This window comes from Anastrepha ludens, chromosome 5, assembly GCF_028408465.1.
Source record: "Anastrepha ludens isolate Willacy chromosome 5, idAnaLude1.1, whole genome shotgun sequence".
Classification (NCBI taxonomy): domain Eukaryota; kingdom Metazoa; phylum Arthropoda; class Insecta; order Diptera; family Tephritidae; genus Anastrepha; species Anastrepha ludens.
Window position 1 is genome coordinate 58,520,559 of NC_071501.1, and position 22,813 is coordinate 58,543,371.

General features: G+C 36.9%; 1 protein-coding gene across 1 annotated transcript in view; it reads right to left on the reverse strand.

The window, feature by feature from the left end:
* Positions 1 to 485: 485 nt before the first annotated feature.
* LOC128864730 (uncharacterized) overlaps positions 486 to 22,813 on the reverse strand; it is a 95,427-nt gene continuing 73,099 nt past the window's right edge. The window contains exons 4-6 of the mRNA XM_054104482.1: positions 21,620 to 21,702; positions 792 to 840; positions 486 to 502 (exon numbers count right to left, since the gene is read on the reverse strand). Coding sequence (XP_053960457.1) covers positions 486 to 502; positions 792 to 840; positions 21,620 to 21,702 — 149 coding nt within the window. The remainder of the gene's footprint in view (positions 503 to 791; positions 841 to 21,619; positions 21,703 to 22,813) is intronic.

The window sequence follows — 22,813 nt, forward strand, 5'->3', positions numbered from 1 at the left end:
ATAAATATAATCAAACAATTTGAGATTTGAAATTTATACCCCTCCTCTCCAAAAGAATAAAAAAATAAAATAATAAGAGTTGAATTACAAAAAGAGATAAAGAAGAAGACAAAAATCGTTTCATAAAATGCTCAAGCCATTTGGTTCATTTCCTAAAGGATGCTTGACATTATTTATGTACATAGGTACATATTTACGTACAGAAATAAGTTTAAATAAGTGCACAGGATTAAAGATGTTCCCAAAGAACTGTTCGGAAATGGTTAGGTTGCTTGTAGTGGTGAACATTGGTGCATACATTTTTTGGACTTTTTTTAGGACTGAAATTCTAAATATAATATTTTTTTCATAATTATATAAAATTTAGAAGAATTAAATTAGGATGAAAATATTTTTGGTGTCTAATTTATATGAATGAAAACACAAGACCAAAACAAAAAAATGCTGAAAGTGCCTCTCAGTTGTTCTACCTTACCACATATTTATCATGGTTGGTTCAACACTAAAAATAAAATAAATAATAAAACAAAATAATAAAAATAGAAATAGAAATAAACCTCGGTGTGGGTGGTAGGAAAAATTCAGAATCAAAAAATCAAATATTAGCGAAGTATTTTGAATATGTGCGTAACCATTTAATTCACTAGAATTTGTAAATAAATTCTATTAAATTGGACTTTCTTTTTATATTTATAACTACGCAAACATTTTTGATAGTTTTAATCTTTACTTTATTTTTTATTAACTTCGTTTTAAAAAGTGAAATGAGTAACTTTCATTATAAAACTTACCGTTTCTATTCTCGCTATCAGCGGGTTTCATTTGAATGGGATGATGCATCTGTAATGAGTATAGAAATTAAACATGAAGTTGTCAATATCTTAAGGCCAGCTTTCCAAAGATGTAGTATAAATTACAATGAAATATGTATCAGAAAAACATATAGCAAAAACAACAGTTTCAATTTTCAATTCATAAAATTGCTCAATATTTAAAGGCAAATTGGGCTTAGTTATTAATTCGGGCTTAGCGAACATTTGGGTCCTCTAATCAAATCCTCTATTATTTCTGATTGTTATTCTCATATGTGAGTCCATATGTCCCTATATATAAGGTGAAGTCCAAAATAAGCAAAAGTGAGCTAAAATAGAAAAAAATATGCTGAATTCTAATAACTTCGAGTTTATTTATTCAAAATAGTTCTCTCTGTCTTCGATACACTGTTTTGGGCAATCTAAAAGCTTTTCGAAAGAGTGTTTCAGGTCATGTCCTTCAGTACGTCGGTACAAGCCTTTTGGAAAACACGAAAAGTAGTACTTATCAGTAAAGGAAAAGGAGACCCAACATTAGCGTCCGCTTATAGACCGCTATGTATGCTGGATACCGCAGGAAAACTCTTTGAGAAACTGATAAAGCATAGGCTTACTCTGTCTGACAGGCATCAGATGGTTTTAGAAGTGGCAGATCTACCTTAGGAGCCATCCAAGATGTAATAGCTAGCGTAGAACATGCCCAGGCAGGTAATCGATACTCCAAACGCTTAGTATTACAAGCCACACTGGATATTAGAAATGCTTTCAGCAGTTTAAGTTGGGACGACGTAATTGAAGCCTTAAAGGTAAAATTCAAGATCCCGAATAATCTATTGAAGATTATTCGTAGCTATCAAAGCAATCGCGTGCTCTTATACGAAACGCGAGAAGGGTATAAGACTAAACAAATAACAGCAGGTGAGGCCCAAGGATCAATACTTGGACCTGAGTTTTGGAATATAAGCTATGATGAAATCCTTCGAATAGAGATGCCAGAGGATGTGCATTTAGTGGGATACGCAGATGACAGTAGACTGTAATAATAGCCCGAAACACTGACGAAGCCAAAAGGAAGTTAAATCAGGTGATGATCCGAGTTCAGACATGGCTAGAAGACCATAGATTAAAGCTGGCCACAGAGAAAAAAAAACTAATCCTTCTAATGAACAGACGTATCCCATTAGAAGTAAACATACAAGTACTCGATGCCGCTTTATCGACAAAAAGAGTGGCCAAATACCTAGGAGTGCAATTAGACACAAGGCTAACTTACTGGGCGCACATAAACCATGCTGCCACAAGAGCTGCCAAAGTAAGCGGCATGTTAAGTAAGCTCATGGCAAACCTTGGAGATCCAACGCAGAACAAGTGAAAACTTTTAATGGACACGACGAACTCTGCTCTCTTATACGGATGCGAAATATGGGCAGATTCGCTAAGGGTGCAATGCCGGCGGAAAACTCTGCAATCTGTGCAACGCACCTGCGCTCTCAGAGTGGCTTCGTCATACCGAACAGTATCTGAAGCAGCGGTGTTAGTTATCAGCGGAACCATCCCTATAGATATTCCAGCACAAGAGCGCAAACGGAGATGGGAGGCGAAAAACACTGGAATCCCAGTGCCACGCTTCTCCGATATTAGAGTTCAAACGCTCACACTTTGGCAGTCAAAATGGAACTCTGAACGGTATGGTAGATGGACAGTGAGACTAATACCCGATCTAAAAAAGTGGGTAGAAAGAAAGCACGGCGAGGTTAACTATTACCTCTCACAGTTTTTGTCTGGACATGGGTCCTTTCGCAAGTATTTGTGGCGAATGGGAAAAGTGAGCCAGCAGAACTGCATATATGGAGACACTTCGCTTCGGCTTGCTTATTAATCGCCCATTTCATATTCGACCAAATATTTGTCTTCGGCGGAAAAACGTCCGATCTTTTAGGTAAAGCCGAGCATTGTCCGGTAACTTGATTTTCTGCAGCATAATTAAATAACTTACCTACATAACTACAAATTGCTATTCTTACAAAAATTTTACTATGGCAAGCTTTATTAACGTCACCTGATAGCCAGAGAAATTAAAAGGTAACAGATATTCAGGCAAACTCAACAATTATGTAACGACATTAAACTAATTAAACGAAATTAATACTGCACTTTTCTTTTTCTGTTTGTTTACAAGGACGTCCTGCTTTAACGTGGAAGTTATAATTCCGTAGTTTTGAATTAGTGTCGGAAATAATCTCAATGCCCTGTCTACTGTTCTTCCTATTTGTCGATTGTTTTGGCTTTCTTTCCATAGTTTTGTTATGATTTTCATCTCACCAATGTCAATTCCGTTTCTTTTTTCTTGCATTTTAAGGGTCAACCCAGAATTCTAATTAAAACCGATAAACTAATAGCTTATTAAATAAAAAAATTAGTTCAATTGGTATCGGTGGTTGAGCATTGCGGTGATAATTTTGTGCCAGTAGCAGTCATAGGACGGTAAACAACGACGATGATGAATTTGAATTTGAGCTAATCATTAGAATTTCATTCATAAATAGTATTTAAAAACAGCTCCCCTAGATTTATGAATTCTAGCTAGCTAGTTAGAATTATGACACTCAGTGTATGTCTATATTTTTCAAGGTATGTACAAGTATAATAGCTCTATTTTGGGAATATGTTAAAAAGGGAAGATCAATATGTCATAAATGCAACAGGAAGTTGTCACGTTGATAAAAAAGGAAAACAATAAAATACGTTGGAAGCTATTTGGAGAAAAATTGTCCTAATTTATATAATTTCGAAGACCTACCGAAAATGTTATTAGAACAAATACATCCGCATTTTCTGGTAGAATTTAATTTTGGTTGGCTGTAAATTTTTAAAACTAAAGTAACTTAGAGGCAATTAGGAATAAAGTACACTTTGTGGTTTTTGGCCGATTTCGTCAATACTCAATAGAAACCACTTACCAACAGGGTCAGCTAATCATTAGATATGAAGGGTTTTCCAATAAGAGGTGTAATTTTGATATTCAAAGAAAAATCCTATTTTTTAATATAAATGATCAGATGTTTAATTCATTATAAAGAGGAAGGTATGATGTTAATAGTGGAAAAATAACACAAGGCAAATGACCCCCCCGACCACGCTTACAGGACAATATCCATTTCATGAAATTTTCCATAACCTTCGTGAGGTCGAATTCCGTCTTTGAGGTCTTGAATCGACCCTGGGCTGTTGGCGTAATCCAGCGCAATCCTTTCACCTGTAACACCTGTTATTGGAAAATCATATACTAAACACATTGAGATTTTTTTGGACCTTATGTGAAAAATAACTTGATTTGTTTCTTATAACAAATTAGTTTAAGGGAAGCTAAATACTCTAGGACAGGCAATGGCAAACCTCCTAGTATATTTCTGTCAGGAAAATGCTTCTCATAAAAGCTATTTGCAGTTCTCACCATTTGTGGAACAACACCAAAATGCACACCACAAATAGGAGGAGGAGTTCGACCAAACAGGGTATATTCAATAACGCATTATAATGCGCAACGTACTTTTGCAGTGTTGGCAATGCGTTCAGAAATGCAAATATGGCAGTACTGCAAATGCATCGCGTTCCAAAACGCCATTTTTGTATCAAACGTCGCGAATTATTTGCAGGAAAAATGTTAATACTGCCAATCTATCAATTGCAACACTTGTCACATTGGCAGTGCTGCCAGCGCTGCAATTACTGCGCATTTATAATGCGTTTCTGAATATACCCACACCTAACAGAAGTGTACTCGCCAATTATTTATTTTTTTTGTAGTCCCGGACAAGCAGCGCATAAGAAGAATGGGTATGAGTGGTATTGCGTTGGGGTATGGCAAGTCCTTCAAAAAACCCATAACGCTCGATGGCTCACACTGACAAGGCTAACAAATACCGCTTTCAAATAAGCATTCTACTCTGATTCCATATCGCAGCGCCAGTCTTCGTGTGCGAAGCGACTGAAACAACGTTTCTCTCGTAAACAGCGATTGCTTCCTTGCAAGCTATACCTAAGGTGGGAGGCAAACCGATCACTGAGCGTGACTGGTTTGAATAGGAGTCGATAGATGTAAATGTAAATCCTATGTGGTCATAAAAGCCTTGCATAGCTGCAAAAAAAGTTTTTTCAAGGTTTCAGCGCTGCCATCATCCACCGTATTGGTTTGGTGGGGACTGTCTTGTAAAGGCGTTACATCTCTTCATTTCTGCGAAAAAGAGGTTAAGACCGGAGCAAAAGTGTACCAGGAGGATGTCTTAGAAGGCGTGGTGAAGCACTTCAGCAGTACTCTCTTCAATGGAGAGCGTTGGATCTCTTGCAATATTTCGCTCCAGCCCATAGGCAAAAACCAGCCAGCAGTGGCTAAAAAACAATATTCCTGTGTTGATAGCCGCAGAAGTTTGGTTGTCTGGAAGCCCAGATCTGAATCCATTAGACTACAATTTGTGGTCAGAATTGGATAACAGGATCTGTCGAAGACCTCACAGAAATTTGGAGTGTCTCAAACAATCTTTCGTTCGAGCAGCGACGTCAATATCGATGGAAACTGTGCGTGCTGCAATAGCTGGATGGTTTAATCATTTGAAGGCTTGTGTAAATGCAAATGATGACCATTTCGAATTAAAAATTAAAATTTTGCTTTTTGATATTTACATGATTAAAAAAAACTAACTTCTTTAAAAAATTGATTATAGTTATAACTTATGTCACATGATTTCACTTCTGTGGCAAGGCCGTAGTAACAGATGGTCATGACAGAATGGTTGGGCTTTGGGGTTTTTTATATAAAAAAATATCGAGGGGAATGTAACTGTAATTGAGTATTGAGTAGAAGTGGAAAAGTTGTAAGGTTTTTCGATTATAAATAAAATATAAAGTACTAAATTCAACGGCTTAATAAAAAATTTAGTAAAAGAAAAAAATTAAATTATTTGTTTGTCGGAATACTGTCCGCATTTATAAACTGTGATTATTGCAGTCATCGAGATGCAGAGCGCACTTGAGTCCATCCGTAGAGTTTAAATCTGGGTTATAGAGGATGTATGGAGGACAAACTATACTTCCTTATAAAAATTATTCATGAATTAAAAAGTAAGACTACAGTAAGAGAAAGATAAAATGAGAATGAGTACAAGAAAAGGAAATTGAAATACTCCCTTGTTTAGGATGGTAGTCGGTAAATACGTTTGCTTTCAGCTTTTTCGTTATTAGGACTACTCGTTTGCATTCAGTTCGACATATGCATGTGGGTGCATATGTGTTTAGAGTTCTTCTAAACGTTCACGAGCAAAGGCAATTAAAGGAAATTGTGTGCTTTGAATGGCAGACAATGATATCTTATGTTAGAAGATGGCTTGTAGGTGGCGCACATAATATGAATTGAAATCCTAACTTTTGGTGAGTTTTATGCAAATTTAATACCGAACTTTAAGTTGTGAATTCCTATTACTAACCTGATTAATTGCAGCCAACCACAAATGTCAATTAATTGTGATGGATTTGAGGTTAAGAGCATTTTACCATAGACTTAAATATGTGCTAATTAAATGCCGATGAACACCCGTTATTGATTTGCCCGAGTATAACTTATTAAACTCTAAATTATTATTTTTAATATGTACTCATCATAAGCATGGGTTTATGTGTTTATGCGTGTGTACACAAGGATGTAAGTAGTGTGTGATTATATGAACAATCGGTGTACTCAGATGTACTGGAAGGCCGGTTATGCGTTTGTCTAATAACTAGGCAATTAGTTGTTTCAATTACTGAGCATAATCCTATTGTAGCGAGCGACACTTGTACACAAATAACCACATAAACTCAGAATGCATGCAAAATACATTAAGGTACAATACATACAAAAGCAAACGTGAATACAAGTACAGTATTAGGTAAGAATAATTCGTTCGTAGGCATAATGTTTTTGTCAACAGATTTACATATTCAAAATGTTAATGGAAAATCGAAGTACATAGATGGTGTGGAATAGAATTTAGCAGTTACCGTTGCCTGCACATACGACCCGTTGCATCCTTATCGGCATGGTCAACATTTGTCTGAAAGCGAGGCACTCATATGCGAGTGGGTGTGGACATTCTAGTGTGAACGAATGGTGAATAGAGTGCGTGCTTGCCATGTGTAATTGTCCGAACTAATGGTCAGTAGCAAAGGCACTCCGCAGCACCCAAATCCACGTCACTACCCACGCTCAAGTGGCTCAATATCCATTCCCATTTTATGCGCTTGAAGTGAGGGCGCATGTAAATGTCCTTGTTTTCCGTAGCCTCGCTTCTTCGGCTAAGTTGTTCAGAGAATGAACGCTTCCAATGTACTCGATAGCTGTACATATTATTTGATTGCCTACCTGTGTACATGTCTACATAGGTTATTCGAGCTACTTAATTTACCTGAAATAATCGAAATGACAAACATACGTTAAAAGCTTGACATTTTCTCACACAACGATAGAAAAAATCAATTCCTCCTTCCTGAGCTTGCCCTGGCTCAGAAATGTTACCACGAAAGACTCCCACCGTGGGCATACAAGGATCAGCAGCGCACTATAACTTAAGTTACACATATAGAGTGACTAAAATGTACATTAAAGTAGCTGCTTGATATACATACGTATAAGTATGAGTATGTACTAGTCTCTCGCTATTTTCTTTTTCACCTCCTATTTCCTCCCTTCGGATGAATGCTTAATTCATTGTGTAAATGCATTTACTGCATATTTTTGTGTTTGGATGTATACGAGTATGTATTCTCTCTGACAGTGTGAGTTAAATGTAAATGAATATCGAAGCTTTCCACCTGCGATGGGCAAATCTCTTCTTTGGCTGTCTTTCATGCATCTGTTAGCATACATGCAGATATATGTATGCATGTGCACGCACAGTAGGCCGGCACGACTTACCTATACCACGAACTTATGATTCTATTTGTTATTGGTAATAAACATTTTCTACGAAAGAGATCTAAAATGAACTTCGAAGGTGCAAATTTTTTGTTTTATGGAATATGTTTGAATTACATAGGATAATCCACAAACAAAAAATAACCAATGGTATATCAAAACGACAAACTGCAGGCTGCAAATAGAAGCTATTACGCACACCATAAACCACAAACAAACAAACTCTTGTCATGGACGTATAAGTCACAGATCTACACGACCCTTATAAGGCCAATAGCAACGTACGGACGTGAAACATGGGTTCTGCCTACTAATATATAGGACTATCCTTTACGCGGGGCCGCCGTAGCCGAATGGGTAGGTGCGTGACTACCATTCGGAATTCGGAGAGAGAACGTAGGTTTAAATCTCGGTGAAACACCAAAATTAAGGAAATGCATTTTTCTAATAGCGGTCGCCCCTCGGCAGGCAATGGCAAACCTCCCGAGTGTATTTCTGCCATGAAAAAGCTCCTCATAAAAATATTTGCCGTTCGGAGTCGGCTTAAAACTGTAGGTCCCTTCATTTGTGGAACAACATCAAGACGCTCACCACAAATAGGAGGAGGAGCTCGGCCAAACACCAAAAAAGGGTGTACGCGCCAATTATATATATATATACACATATATCCCTTACGCTTTGAGCGTAAAATGTTGAGGAGAATGTTTGGTCCTGTAAGAGAGCCTGACGAGCCTAATAGAGTAAAACATTATAATGAGATCCAAGAGTGGATGACAACAGAATTGCAAAAAAGGCTTTGAACCCTCTCATTTTGGGCAGCAGAAAGCGCGGACGGCCATCAAGAAGGTGGGCAGATGATGTGGAAAACGACCTGCGTAACATGAACCCACGAAGAAGCCACGCAAAAAGCTGAGACATATGGAGCGCAATATTAAAGGAAGTATTGGCTCACCCCCAGGTGTAAATGCCATGATGATGATAATTCGATAAAATAAAAGATTCGATAAAGAGCTTATAACTTCTACATTTATTATGCAAAGTAGATGAGAAAGGAGTTATAGCATGGTAAAATAAAATTTCCCATGCCCTAGAAAGAAACCCCGGGTAGCAAAAGTTTTCAACGCAAAATTATTTTTAAATTTTGTTACAAATTATGCAAAGCTGTCAACACATCCATGAATAGGTGCAAGCTAGCAATCCGGTTGGATAATGTTGCTAGTACATTAAAATTGAACCAGCAAAATTTGAAATTAATTTGAAAGGAAATTTAACCGAATATAATTATATTATTATATATTATATAGGGTTATTCAATAGGTGCGCTTCAACTTTTTTTCCGATAGGGAGGGCGAACGACGCTATATTTTTTATTTTTCGCTTGTCATTTGTAAACTTCATTAGTATACATTTCATCATGGAACGCTACACACTTGAGCAACGATTGCAAATCGTGCAAATTTTTTATGAAAATAATCGTTCTGTTGCTGCTACTTTAAGAGCATTACGGCCATTTTACGGTCCATTTAACAAGCCGTCCCGTTTTGGTGTTATGTGAAGTCATTGGTCTACAGTAACAAGCCGGCGACGATTTGTGAGCTCAGAGCCAATATTGAACGCGAAATTGCTGGAATTTCGGCCGATTTATGCAAAAGAGTGGTCGAAAATTGGGTTCAACGATTGGACTTCGTAAAACGTGCACGCGGTGGTCATGCAAAAGAAATCGAATTTCATACTTAAATGTATATGTTCAAACTCGATAATAAAAAAAATTAGTTAAAAAAGTCAAACCGTTTGTGTTTTATTCAAAAAAGTTCAAAAGTTGAAGCGCTCTTACTGAAAAACCCTATATTAGGCCTCTTCTTTTCGCGAAGAGTTAGCAAGTAGCGAATAGACGAAGCAACTGGTATAAATGAGCATATCTTGGCAACGCGGGAATAGAGCCGCCTTAAATTACATGTGTTTGTACGACAGTGAGTTATACCAGTTTAAAAGGGGTTTAACCATACTCGCTAGGGGCGAGTTAATCGAGCATAAAGATAGCGAGCAACGTAGGGGCGAATAGAAGAGGCCTGTTAACTGACGGTCGCCTTTAAGTGAGTGCACTTTTCTCAAGTCTCAAAAACCTAAATTTGACCATACCATAACTAAAGAACGATTCCCCATTTGGATTAAGCAGTTGTGGTTATTTTTTTGTTCGATTAGTGTGCATTGAAAATTCTGTATACCATAAACCAAATATGTTTCATAAGACTTAAATTTTCAAACCTCGAATAACAAGAGTAATCACAATTTTGGCGGTGGGATGTCGAAGAATTGTATGCAATGCAAATCGTCCCGGTCTAATGTTCAGACTTTTACTATTTGAAAAGGATTTTTTACGGATTGTTTACTTTGCATTTAAATGCTGTTTTGACAGCTAATTGCAATGGAGTATTTATGCTCAGCAAAAGTCACACAATGTTTGTCAAAGAAAGTGGAATTCTGTTTGTACGTGGCACCTGAAATGACAGCCAAATGTGAATTGTATGTTAATCTGTGTTATTAGCATAAGTTTAAATGTCGAGCAAATCGACGTCCCTACATCTACTTTAGTGCTTGAAAAATAGAAGAGTGACTTAACTGTCAATACAATTTTATCTAGAATATTTGTGGAGCCATAATTCATATTGAATCGTATTGGCTTAAAGTTTGTTGGTATATAAATATATATATACTAAATATATGTTTATTATTTACTAGTTACATATATATATCCGACGCGCGTCGTTTTTGCTTTTGTTGAATAGTCCGAAGTTGCTTCTTGCGCTTTTAATACAAATTAAACAGCATCAGAAAGTTTCCGTTTTGAAAGCTTTTACTGTGAATTATACAAATATGTGAAAATACAAATTGTTTGTTTTGTGAATAAATGGAATAAATCTGCGAAAATATACAAACTTCCTGTACATATGGACATTTCCTTATTCGACATTTGTACGACATTAGAGCTACACAAAAGCTATACAAAAGTTTGCCGTCCCACAGTTTTTATAAAGTACTATGGCTATGAAAATTGAGATGCGCTTGAATCCCTGGTATCAGGGAAATCAGTGAAAAGAAAATGGTAATGGACGCGATAACGGGAGTGGTTTTAGGGTGCTTGTAAAAATAGGCAAACCCCTGCAAATTTTCTTTCCTTAAACCTTTTTATATCAAGTCAACTCATAGGCCTTAACATATAATTCATAATTAATGAGAATCAGTTTGTTGTGGATTTTATTTTGAATTAAAATGTGATATCGGACGTGACAAATTATTTTAGTACTAATATACGAGTATAGGTATACATATTGTTTTTTAATTTTTATTAAAATCAAGAAAGAAATCGCAAGTACATATTTGTATTATAAAAAAATAAATGCCCTGAAAGACCACAAAAGCGCCGTAAAATTGTTTGATTATGAAACTTAAAAGTCGTTTGAATTTGCATTGATTTTGTTTATATTAAAAGTGAATAAAGTTATAAAACTTTCTGAGAACACTTAACAAAAGTTCACCAAAGTTGCATTGCAATTTGATGATCGGTTAAGGAACATACCCTATGATCAAAAAGTACCGGAAATGTTAAATTTAAACGATCGGCGCACATTGGAACCGGTGCATACCTTCCATCGGGCCAGGGTATGTAAGAAAAAGAATTTAAGAAGACTAGACTCAAATAAAATCTAAATGTTGTACAATGTTACTTGAGTCTAATCTCCTTATATTCTTTTTCTTACATACCCTATGATCGGAAAGTACCGCGAACGTGCGGCGCTTCATTGAAAACTGGCGAAAATGTTTGCGGGTATCAATTTTTGGCAACGGATTTCGAATTGTCTAGTGATATAAGTTCTGATGCCTATCGAAAATTTGCATTTCTGGAATAAGCCCGAGACGGAACATGCTTCGGTCTACGCTTCTACGGAAGCAAAGTAAATCTTTTTTTGTGTAATGTAGATTTACTTAAATGAATTTTGATTGAAATCAACTGCTGATTGGTGTGTATTTCGCCTGAAAAAATAACTCCTTCGAATACGTTCTGACCGAGAGGCAAAAAGTTGGAAGACCCATCCAACAATTCATTGGCCTTGGGACGATATGTCACAGGCAATGTCTAAAATTCGTAGATAGGTTGCCTTTCATAAGTCTTCTGAGAATGGGAAAAATATCGTTTTTGTGAGGAACTTATAGCTTTTCAGATATACTCGTGTACTTGGGGTATGACAGAGTGGTATTTCAATATTTCTCATATAAGGAACTCGGTAACTAGGCGCATATACATTTGTGACAAATCCACGGGAGTGGTTAAGCTAAAAAAATAAATAATTTGGTACTATTCATAAAATAACATAAAATTTTAAAATTAAAATAATAAAATAAAAGAGATTTTAAAATTTATGGATTAAGGTGCAGAGATCAATGGAATTAGCAAAATGTGGCGTTATGAAAAGCACGTCATCCATGGCTTTGGACTTCATGTTAAATCTGCCACCCCCTGGAACTCTTCTGCAAATACTCAGCGGCCTGTTCCGTTTTAAGGCGGAACTCCCATTCTCTGCTTTGAAAGAAATTTCTCAGTGAAAGTCCCTTCTGACTAGAATGGCTTGAAGAAGATCCATCACCCAACACACCTCTTAAGATCTACATGGACGGATATAAAATGGATATCGGTGACGGATATAAAATGGATATCAGGGCTATATTGCGAGGCGCTTTTTATCAGTGAATCCTTTCAACTGCCGGATCAATGTACTGTTTTTCAAGTGGAAATAAACGCTATTCATGAAGCCTTAAGATGGTTAGAGATGAACAGAATTTCATCAAAAGATATCTGCATTCTATCCGACAGTCAAGCTGCCCTAGGGGATCTGGATGCATTCCAAATAACAGCAAGGAGTCTCTTACATTGTCACCAATCTCTTAATGAGTTGGCTAAACAGTATCGTATTATGTCATTCTGGGTTCCTGTCTCTATGTGCGATGCGGCTGCCAAACCTAACGTAACCTACATCCACATTTTTAAAGTTTTTGCTACTTTTTCAGAAAGGAGATAGACTTATGCACCTTCGTCCCTCAATCCCAAATTGCATCAATGCATTAGGTAGTATTCGGAATCGTTTACCAAATTTTACCCAACCTTCCTCTAAAATTTTTCCAAAAAACTCTAACATAAAAACGTAATTCCATTAAATGCTTATGAAATAAAACAGTTCATCGGAAAAAGTTTGTCAAATTTAATATAAAATTAATAGTGAGTTCAACCTCCAAATTTATTTATCTCGTCAAAAATCCAGTTTGGCATCCAAACAACGTTAATCTCAAAGAGGAAATCGCGATTATTCTTCCAGAACGAGGTTACGTAGCTCTTTTACCGTCTGAAAGTTACGTCTTCCAGCGTATACTCGACGGAAAAGGTTGCCCCATATGTGCTCGATAATATTTAAGTCCGGGGATCGTGGTGGCCATATGGCAACGTTATCTTGCTCAAATACGTCGTTAGTGTTTTGCAGGCCCTCCATAAAGATATCAAGACTTTGCAATAAATGTATGGAACTTTTTGAGTTCATACTCTGAAAATTTGCTGGTAGCTGAGACCAGCCCAAACCAACAAAGAACAACCTCAAAAGTTACACTTAGTAGAAAAACACTTGAGACCCTTGATATAATGCCATCAGGACGTCGCTATTGAATACTCATCGGTCCGCGACATATGCTATTAGTGTAATAGTGCGCACACTGACCGACGTATCGTAGACCCTTACCGCAGCCCCTAGAGAACACAAAATTGAGCAAAACTTATCCCGCAGAGAACAACTGCTTCTTTTAGTTACATATTTACACAATACATCGGTTGTTGTGGGTTCGGGTTTGGTTGTATCGACAAATGTTGCCTTTGATATTTTTGCTTACACACTTTTACACACATCCGCGTTACCAGTTACAATTTTTCATTGTTTAATAAACCAAAGCCAAAAACCACCAAATGCAAATAATTCATTTATCTATAATTAACAATATTCAACATTGTTTTTAAGTTATTTTAACAAAAATTAAAATTTTTCTAAATTTATTTTGTAAACGAAATGTGTGTTTGGCAACACTGTGTGGTGACAGGATTCTATGGGATTTTCTATGGGATTTTTGCGATAAAATCTACGATACGCAAGGGAAGTAATTTTTCATTTACATTGGGCTCTCATTAGTTTGATCGTAACACCTGACAAGGGCCTGCGTTTACGACGGCGAGTGTGCGCAGCATAAGTATTGGGCATTTTTGCAAATGGCGTCTTACGCCCGTCATATTCGGCACTTGCGAACTTTACAATTGCATACTTTGGCATATTTTGCAATAAATGCATATTTCATTGTTACGTTTAGAACTAACAATAAAAATTTCTGTACTGATAACAATACGGTAACACCGTGACCAAAATGAACGTATTTCGACCGCTAGAAACAAAATTGTTACAAATCAACTCTGCTTCGGATCCACTTCAAACTTTCACCTTGTTATATTAAAACCCTGCGTACTCGAAATTTTTCTAAAAATTTTGCTTAAAAAGTTTAAAATTTTGATAAAAACCTGTTCAGATTTTTTTAAATTTGCACAAAATTTGAAACTTAGATTTAAATGGATTCTGTTAGGGAATGTTTTCATATAAAAATATTAATATTAAATAAGAAAGAAATAAATTCTCAAAACTTGTTTCTTTGCCTTGGTCACTAAACTTAAAAATCAGTGTTACTCTGTTACCAATCATTTTTCTCACGGACTACAAATTAAAAACAAGGATATTTTTATATTTTCCTTTTATTTCAAACAAATGAATGCAAATTAACAGAAATATTATATGATTTCTTTTTAACTAACGGGTGATTTTTTAGCTATTATCTTTTTAAACAGTTAGTTCAAGCAGCTGACGCACTTTTCGTGTTTTGTTTCACTGTCAAACATCTTCTGTTTGGTCTATAATTTAACCATGAAACGTCTTACAAACGAACAACGCTTGCGAATCATTGAATTTTATTATAAAAATGCGTGTTCTGTTAAGAAAGTTTATCGCGCGCTTCTTATTCTTTTTTGGTCAGTTTAATCGACCCACTGAAACGGCTATTCGAGCTATTGTGACTAAATTTAGAACCAAATTTACATTATCAACACACTTACGTAGAGTGCGAACTGAAGAAAATATCGCAGCTGTATCGGCCAGTGTTAATGATGATCATCAATTATCGATTCGTCGCCGTTCGCAGCAACTGGGCCTCTGTTACTCAACAACGTGGGAAATTTTGCGAAAGGACTTAGGTGTGAATCCTTTCAAAATACAGCTGGTGCAAGAATTGAAGCCGAACGACCTACCGCAACGCAGAATTTTTGGTGAATGGGCTCTTGGAAAGTTTTATCGAAAAATTGTATTCAGCGACGAAGCTCAATTTTGGATCAATGGGTACGTAAATAAGCAGAATTGTCTATTTTGGAGTGAAGATCAGCCAGAAGAATTGCAAGAGCTACCAATGTATCCAGAAAAGGTCGAAGTTTGGTGCGGTTTACGGGCTGGAGGTATCATTGGACCGTACTTCTTCAAAGATGCTGCGAATCGTAACGTAACTGTGAATAATGAGCGCTACCGTGAAATGATATCCAACATTTTTTTGCCCAAAATGTAAGAGCTTGACTTGCGGTTTCAGTAAGACGGTGCCACATGCCACACAGCACGCGTAACAATGGACTTGTTGAGAGGCGAGTTCGGTGAACAGGCGGGACCTGTCAATTGGCCACCCATATCGTGCGATATAACGCCTTCAGATTATTTTTTGTGGGTCTATGTTAAAGCTCATGACTATTCAGACAAGCCTGCTTCAATTAACGCATTAGAAGACAACATTAAAGCATTTATATGAGAGATACCGGCTGAAACATTGGAAAGAGTATGTCGCGGTCAACATATACATGAAACAATATTCAAACGAGTATATTTAGAATTCAATGACATATTTTGAACGCCTAAAATAAGTTTTTAAGAGCATATTTTTGTTGCCCTGCGTGTAATAAACCGACCGATGAACTTGCAAGCGCGTTTTTTGTAAATAAAAACTTATTATATTTTTAATTTAAAAAAAGCTATAAATAAGGTTGAACTAACGGTCGGTTTTAGTTGATAACGAGATGCCAATCACAAGCTTTTTATATTTTTGGAACAAAAAACAATTGCTTAAAGATATATATATTTATATTTATGTATATATATATATATATATATACAATTTAATAAAAATAAGTGACGCATTCAACCTTGAAAGGGATAGACTGAACTCCTCACATTTTTGATGCGGCTGGATGTTGCCCTACCAAAGGCACTACGGATTTGGACTGTCATCCAAATGCAGTTTGTTTTTGAGTGAAGCCCAATATCTGCACGGAGAGGTTTGCCGTTATTTATCAACGATTTAAAGAGTGAAAAAACCCATTTCATCTACTGCACGGAATACGAGTACACTGCTTGAAGTTCAAAGTATAATTTAAATTTTTAAATTGAGAATATTCCTCACTTTCACTTGAAATTAGATATAATTTAATAAGATAACAAATCGACTGCAAGTAATATTAGGTGTTTCTTTGGCGAATGAGAGAAATAAAAGCGAAATGAGCGTAGAATAACATTACGGTATAGAATTTACAAATAACCAGCATTCTCTTGCTTTTCCTTTTTAGTTGCTATTAGTCTTGAGTCCATAGAGCCTCTGAAGGGCAGTTAATTAATTAAAACTCGAACATCTATAACTATTTCCATTCTTTGTACACTTACAGTGACTCAAAGAAATATATATGTTTTTATTTGATAATTATATGTACATACATACATATGTACGAAGAGGAAAAAGAGACACTAAGCGACATGGTGGCCGCCGTAGCCGAATGGGTTGGTGCGTGACTACCATTCGGAATTCACAGAGAGAACGCAGGTTCGAATCTCGGTGAAACACCAAAATTAAGAAAAACATTTTTCTAATAGCGGTCGCCCCTCGGCAGGCAATGGCAAACATCCGAGTGTACTTCTGCCATGAAAAGCTCCTCATAAAAATATCTGCCGTTCGGAGTCGGCTTGAAACTGTAGGTCCCTCCATTTATGGGACAACATCAATACGCACACCACAAATAGGAGGAGGAGCTCGGTAAAACACCCAAAAAGAATGTACGCGCCAATTATATAAATATAAAGAGTGATTTTTTAAGAGCTATAGGAAAGTTTTTCAAAAAACACACGTAAAATTCAGAAAATTCCATGGAATTTTTATTTAAATCGATAGTACAGTCCACATAATTTAATGCTTGAAGATTATTTCACGCAAATGTTCACCGCGACTGCGCTTCAAATGGTCCATCCGCTTAGTCCAATTTTGGCATACTCTTTCCAATGTTTCGGCCGGTATCTCACATATAAATGCTTTAATGTTGTTTTTCAATGCGTTAATTGAAGCAGGCTTGAATAGACATGAGCTTTAACATAGCCCCACAAAAAATAATCTAAAGGTTTTATATCGCACGATCTGGGTAGGCAATTGGCAGGTCCCGAACGTGAAATAAAATGTTCACCGAACTTGCCTCTCAACTAGTCCATTGTTACGCGTGCTGTGTGGCATGTGGCACCGTCTTACTGAAACCGCAAGTCAAGCTCTTACATTTTGGGCAAGAGAAAGTTGGGTATCATTTCACGGTAGCGCTCACCATTCACAGTTACGTTACGATTCGCAGCATCTTTGAAGAAGTACGGTCCAATGATACCTCCAGCCCATAAACCGCACCAAACTGTGACCTTTTCTGAATACATTGGTAGCTCTTGCAATTCTTCCGGCTGATCTTCACTCCAAAATCGACAATTTTGCTTATTTACATACCCATTGATCCAAAAATGAGTTCGTCGCTGAACACAATTTTTCGATAAAAAAGTGGATCTTAAACTTTCTTAAGAGAACACGCATTTTTATAATAAAATTCAATGATTCGCAAGCGTTGTTCGTTTGTAAGACGATTCATGGTTAAATTATAGACCGAACTTAAGATGTTTGACAGTGAAACAAAACACGAGTGAACATTAAAAAGATAATAGCTAAAAAATCACCCTTTATAAGAGACATTACAATTGTATGTGCACCTCCGGCATAATACAACTTTCCACTTTGTAGTTTTATTTTTGTACGCGGTATGCAAGCCTAAATTATAGTATTTTAACCCTTATTTTATTGTTTGCTGTGCAGTTTCTTAAAACCCGTACTTAACTATCAGGCTAAAAATGGTACTGATCCTTAAAAAAGTATATTTAATTGTATTATCTCGGCTGACAATACTGATCTCACATAGACTAGAAATGGCCCCTAGTGTTGTCAAGTGAGTGTATAAAGGTGTGAACTTCAGATCCTATTTTTCACCGTCAAGGATGTTTATAGTATAGAGCGAAGGAAGATAGATTACAAGGCTTGACCATCTGAAGTAAAATTGTGCAAGTAAATAGGACAGCATGCCTGCCGATTGGAATTTAAGTGTGCTCTGCCCAATCCATAAGAAGGGCGATCCTGCAATTTGTGCCAATTATCGCGGGATTAGTCTTCTAAATATCGCCTATAAGGTTCTAGCGAGCGTATTGTGTGAAAGGCTGAAGCCCACCGTCAACCAACTGATTGGACCTTATCAGTGTGGCTTCAGACCTGGAAAGTCCACCATTGACCAAATATTCTCAATACGCCAAATCTTGGAAAAGACCCATGAAAGGAGAATCGACACACACCACCTTTTCGTCGACTTCAAAGCTGCATTCGACAGTACGGAAAGGAGTTACTTGTATGCCGCGATGTCTGAATTTGGTATCCCCGCAAAACTAATACGGCTATGTAAGATGACGTTGCTCAACACCAGCAGCGCCGTCAGAATTGGGAAGGACCTCTCCGAGCCGTTTGATACCAAACGAGGTTTCAGACAGGGTGACTCGCTGTCGGGTGACTTCTTTAACCTGATGTTGGAGAGCATCGTACGAGCCGCAGAACTTAATCGCTCAGTCACAATTTTTTATAAGAGCGTACAATTGCTGGCGTATGCCGATGATATTGACATCATCGGCCTTAACAACCGCGCTGTTAGTTCTGCCTTCTCCAAACTGGATAAAGAGGCAAAGCGAATGGGTTTGGTGGTGAACGAGGACAAAACGAAGTACCTCCTGTCTTCAAACAAACAGTCGGCGCACTCGCGTATCGGCACCCACGTCACTGTTGACAGTTATAATTTCGAGGTTGTAAAAGACTTCGTTTATTTAGGAACCAGCATTAACACCGGTAACAATGTCAGCCTTGAAATCCAACGTAGAATCTCTCTTGCCAACAAGTGCTACTTTGGACTAAGTAGGCAACTGAGCAGTAAAGTCCTCTCTCGACGAACAAAACTAACACTCTACAAGACTCTCATCATGCCCGTCCTAACGTATGGCGCAGAAGCTTGGACGATGACAACATCCGATGAAGCGACGCTTGGAGTGTTCGAGAGAAAGATTCTGCGTAAGATTTTTGGACCTTTGCACGTTGGCAATGGCGAATATCGTAGACGATGGAACGATGAGCTGTATGAGCTTTACGACGACATAGACATAGCGCAGCGAATAAAGATCCAGCGGCTTCGTTGGCTGGGTCATGTCGTCCGAATGGATACAAACGCTCCGGCTTTGAAAGTATTCGATGCAGTACCAGCTGGTGGTAGCAGAGGAAGAGGAAGGCCTCCTCTGCGTTGGAAAGATCAGGTGGAGAAGGACTTGGCTTCACTTGGTGTGTCCAATTGGCGCCGGTTAGCACGAGAGAGAAACGACTGGCGCGCTTTGTTAATCTCGGCCAAAATCGCGTAAGCGGTTATCGCGCCAATTAAGAAGAAGAGAAATAGGACAGCTATGTCATTGGGGAATCCTGCCCGCTCATTTCGAACGCATTCACACACTTGTCTAATCAGTCGTTCTTCAGATGGCAACGAAGTAGTATGAACGGTGATTCCGTTGATTTTATTTCGTATATCACCAATCTCAGTTTTTTCGTAAACAAACCGCTGTCGTAAACCCGGTTACGTCAGAAAATCAGCTGCGCTTAACGGCCGCACCTACATATGTATTCTGTTAAGTCAAGGATAATGACTTTTTGGTTTTATAAATGAATGAATATTATCTGCCAGTTACATTATGAAATTTTATACTAATTAAGAAAACTAATTTCTTGTTTCTTGACTCTTCAAAGTGTAATTGAACTTGTCAACCCACCCTATCGTTGGCGGTATGTACACAAATCAATCCTATAAATTACATTTTAAAATCAATTCTTGGAATATTTCCTCGATATGTTTTTTGCATTATAATTTATGAGAATAATTTACTCATAAAGATTTGAAAATAAGGCTAATTACACTAGTCTACAAGGAAAAGTATCCGAAATAATTTAAACTAATATCTGCTTCTCTGTCCATGCAAAATTCGGATTGATAACTAAAATTAATTTATTAGTTTGAGTTTTCGAGATATCCTAACCTAAAAGTGCAAAAAACCCCATTTTTGCCCATATTTGAGGTTATGTAGCCTTGCAGATGTTTTCTTTCACCAAAATTAAAGGATGGCATCTTTAAATACAATCCTTCTTTTTTCAAATGGCGTTTTGTTTGCTCAAATATCTTTTTTTTTCGCAGAGATATCGCATTTTGAAATTTTCATGTTTCGAAATTTTCCTACACCTGAAAATCGATTAAGATAACATAGACATGATATAGTCGATTACTAATTTTCTTGGGTTTGAGGGCCTGAAATATATGGATTAATAGTATGTAAATTTGGAGTTTGTGGGTAAGCCTGCTTGCGGCATGATAGGGGTGGTTACTAGGGGTTAGGGCTGTGTGTGACTCGGTACCCGAAGGTTAGATAGTGTAGGGGTGTGGTGAGTCAGCACACTTATGGTGTGAGACAAAATTTTAAGAAAAATAAGACTCAATTCAAGAAAATTAGTAATCGACTATATCATGTCTATGTTATCTTAATCGATTTTCAGGTGTAGGAAAATTTCGAAACATGAAAATTTCAAAATGCGATATCTCTGCGAAAAAAAATGATATTTGAGCAAACAAAACGCCATTTGAAAAAAGAAGGCTTGTATTTAAAGATGCCATCCTTTAATTTTGGTGAAAGAAAACATCTGCAAGGCTACATAACCTCAAATATGGGCAAAAATGGGGTTTTTTGCACTTTTAGGTTAGGATATCTCGAAAACTCAAACTAATAGAGCAATTCTGAGGCCAGATTTGGATTCAGCGCATCATAAACCTTCGGAAATATATAGTCTGGTTTCTGGGTCTGAATGTTGGTTAAATTTTGTCGGCCTGTGTTATTTGTACTGTATTATTATCAAAAACTACTTCTTTAAATATGCCGTGATTTTTGTTTATAAAAATATTTTTTGTGCAGCTTTTACCTTATTGTGATGAATAATACGGAAAGATCCCTCTAAAACTAAGTATGTCGTACACATTGATTAATTACTTAAAGTACTGTACACGTAAGATATTTGATTCTATCTTTTATACTCAGTTCTTTTTGTTTCATTTAAAATGCGCTAGCACTGTTGCATTCTAACGAAATCTATGACATCAAAGGCATTCCGAAGCTTCATTTTGTGAAGAAAGCTCAAACGAAATGTTCGACAACACTATCGATTTGTGTAAGGTAAAAACGTAACTTACAAAACAGAAATCAAGTAAGTGAAAATAGCAATGAACAGTAAAACAGTGACAACAATACAGTAAAAGTATGGACAAAGGCTAAGTACTTACCCCTTCAAGAGTTTTTATATTATGTAAGGCATCTTGTGCCTTCAAAGCAGCCTTGCGTGTATAATATGTAACAAAACAGCACCCTGTAACACAGAAAAAGCGAAAAAGAAGAACGAAAATACATAGATCAGAAAACAAACGTGGACAAATCAAGGCAATGGATACTTTCTACTTGGTAAAATGCAATTAGTCAAAGCTTTCGTTTAAATAGTTTATTATCGAATTGCAGCCATTGATTTAAGCGCCAAAATAAGGCAGTATGTGACATGCAAATCGTGTTCATTTTTACTTACTTATTTGTTTTTTGTTTTTAAATATGCATACATATACAGTAATATGCGCAAGACATGCAACAAACTTTGACAGGATCTTAAAACTGAACATTTACGTAATATGCCTGGAAGCTAATAATTTTTCATACATACATAAGTACGTGGACTTAAAACTTTGCTACATGAAGCCAAATCGAAACAGGAAACATGCACTACAACTTAATATAACTTATCGTTAAATTATTTGAAATATCTTAATACGCCAATAATTTTCCACGGGCGTACATAGTAAAATACAATATTATACATATATGAAAACGGCGATAGAACAATGAGCTGTATGAGCTTTACAACGGCATAGACATAGCGCAGCGAATAAAGATCCAGCGACTCCGTTGGCTGGGTCATATCGTCCGAATGGATACAAACGCTCTGAGAGTATTAGATGCGGTACCTGCTGATGGTAGCAGAGAAAGGGAAAAATCTTGGTAAAACCAGGTTAAGAAGGACTTGGCGTTACTTGGTGTTTCCAACTGGCGCCAGGTAGCACGAGAAAGAAACTACTGGTGCGCGTTGTTAAACTCGGCCAAAATCGCGTATGCGGTTATCGCGCCAATCAAGAAGAAGTAGAAGTACAGGGTGGGCCAAATAAGATCTACTAATGTTAAGCACAAATAACTTGTTTATTTTTTGACATATTTATTTTTCTCTTTTTGTAGGTTATATTTGAAATTTATTATGGAACCCTACAGTACAACACAACGCGTTAAAATTATCGAGTTTTTCTATTTTTGTCAACGATTAATTGTTTTAATGCAGCGTAAATATCGGCAATAATGTTTTGATGTCGGATGATGCGCATTTCCATTTAAATGGTTATGTCAACAAACAAAAACTGTAGATTGTGAGGCTCTGAAAATCC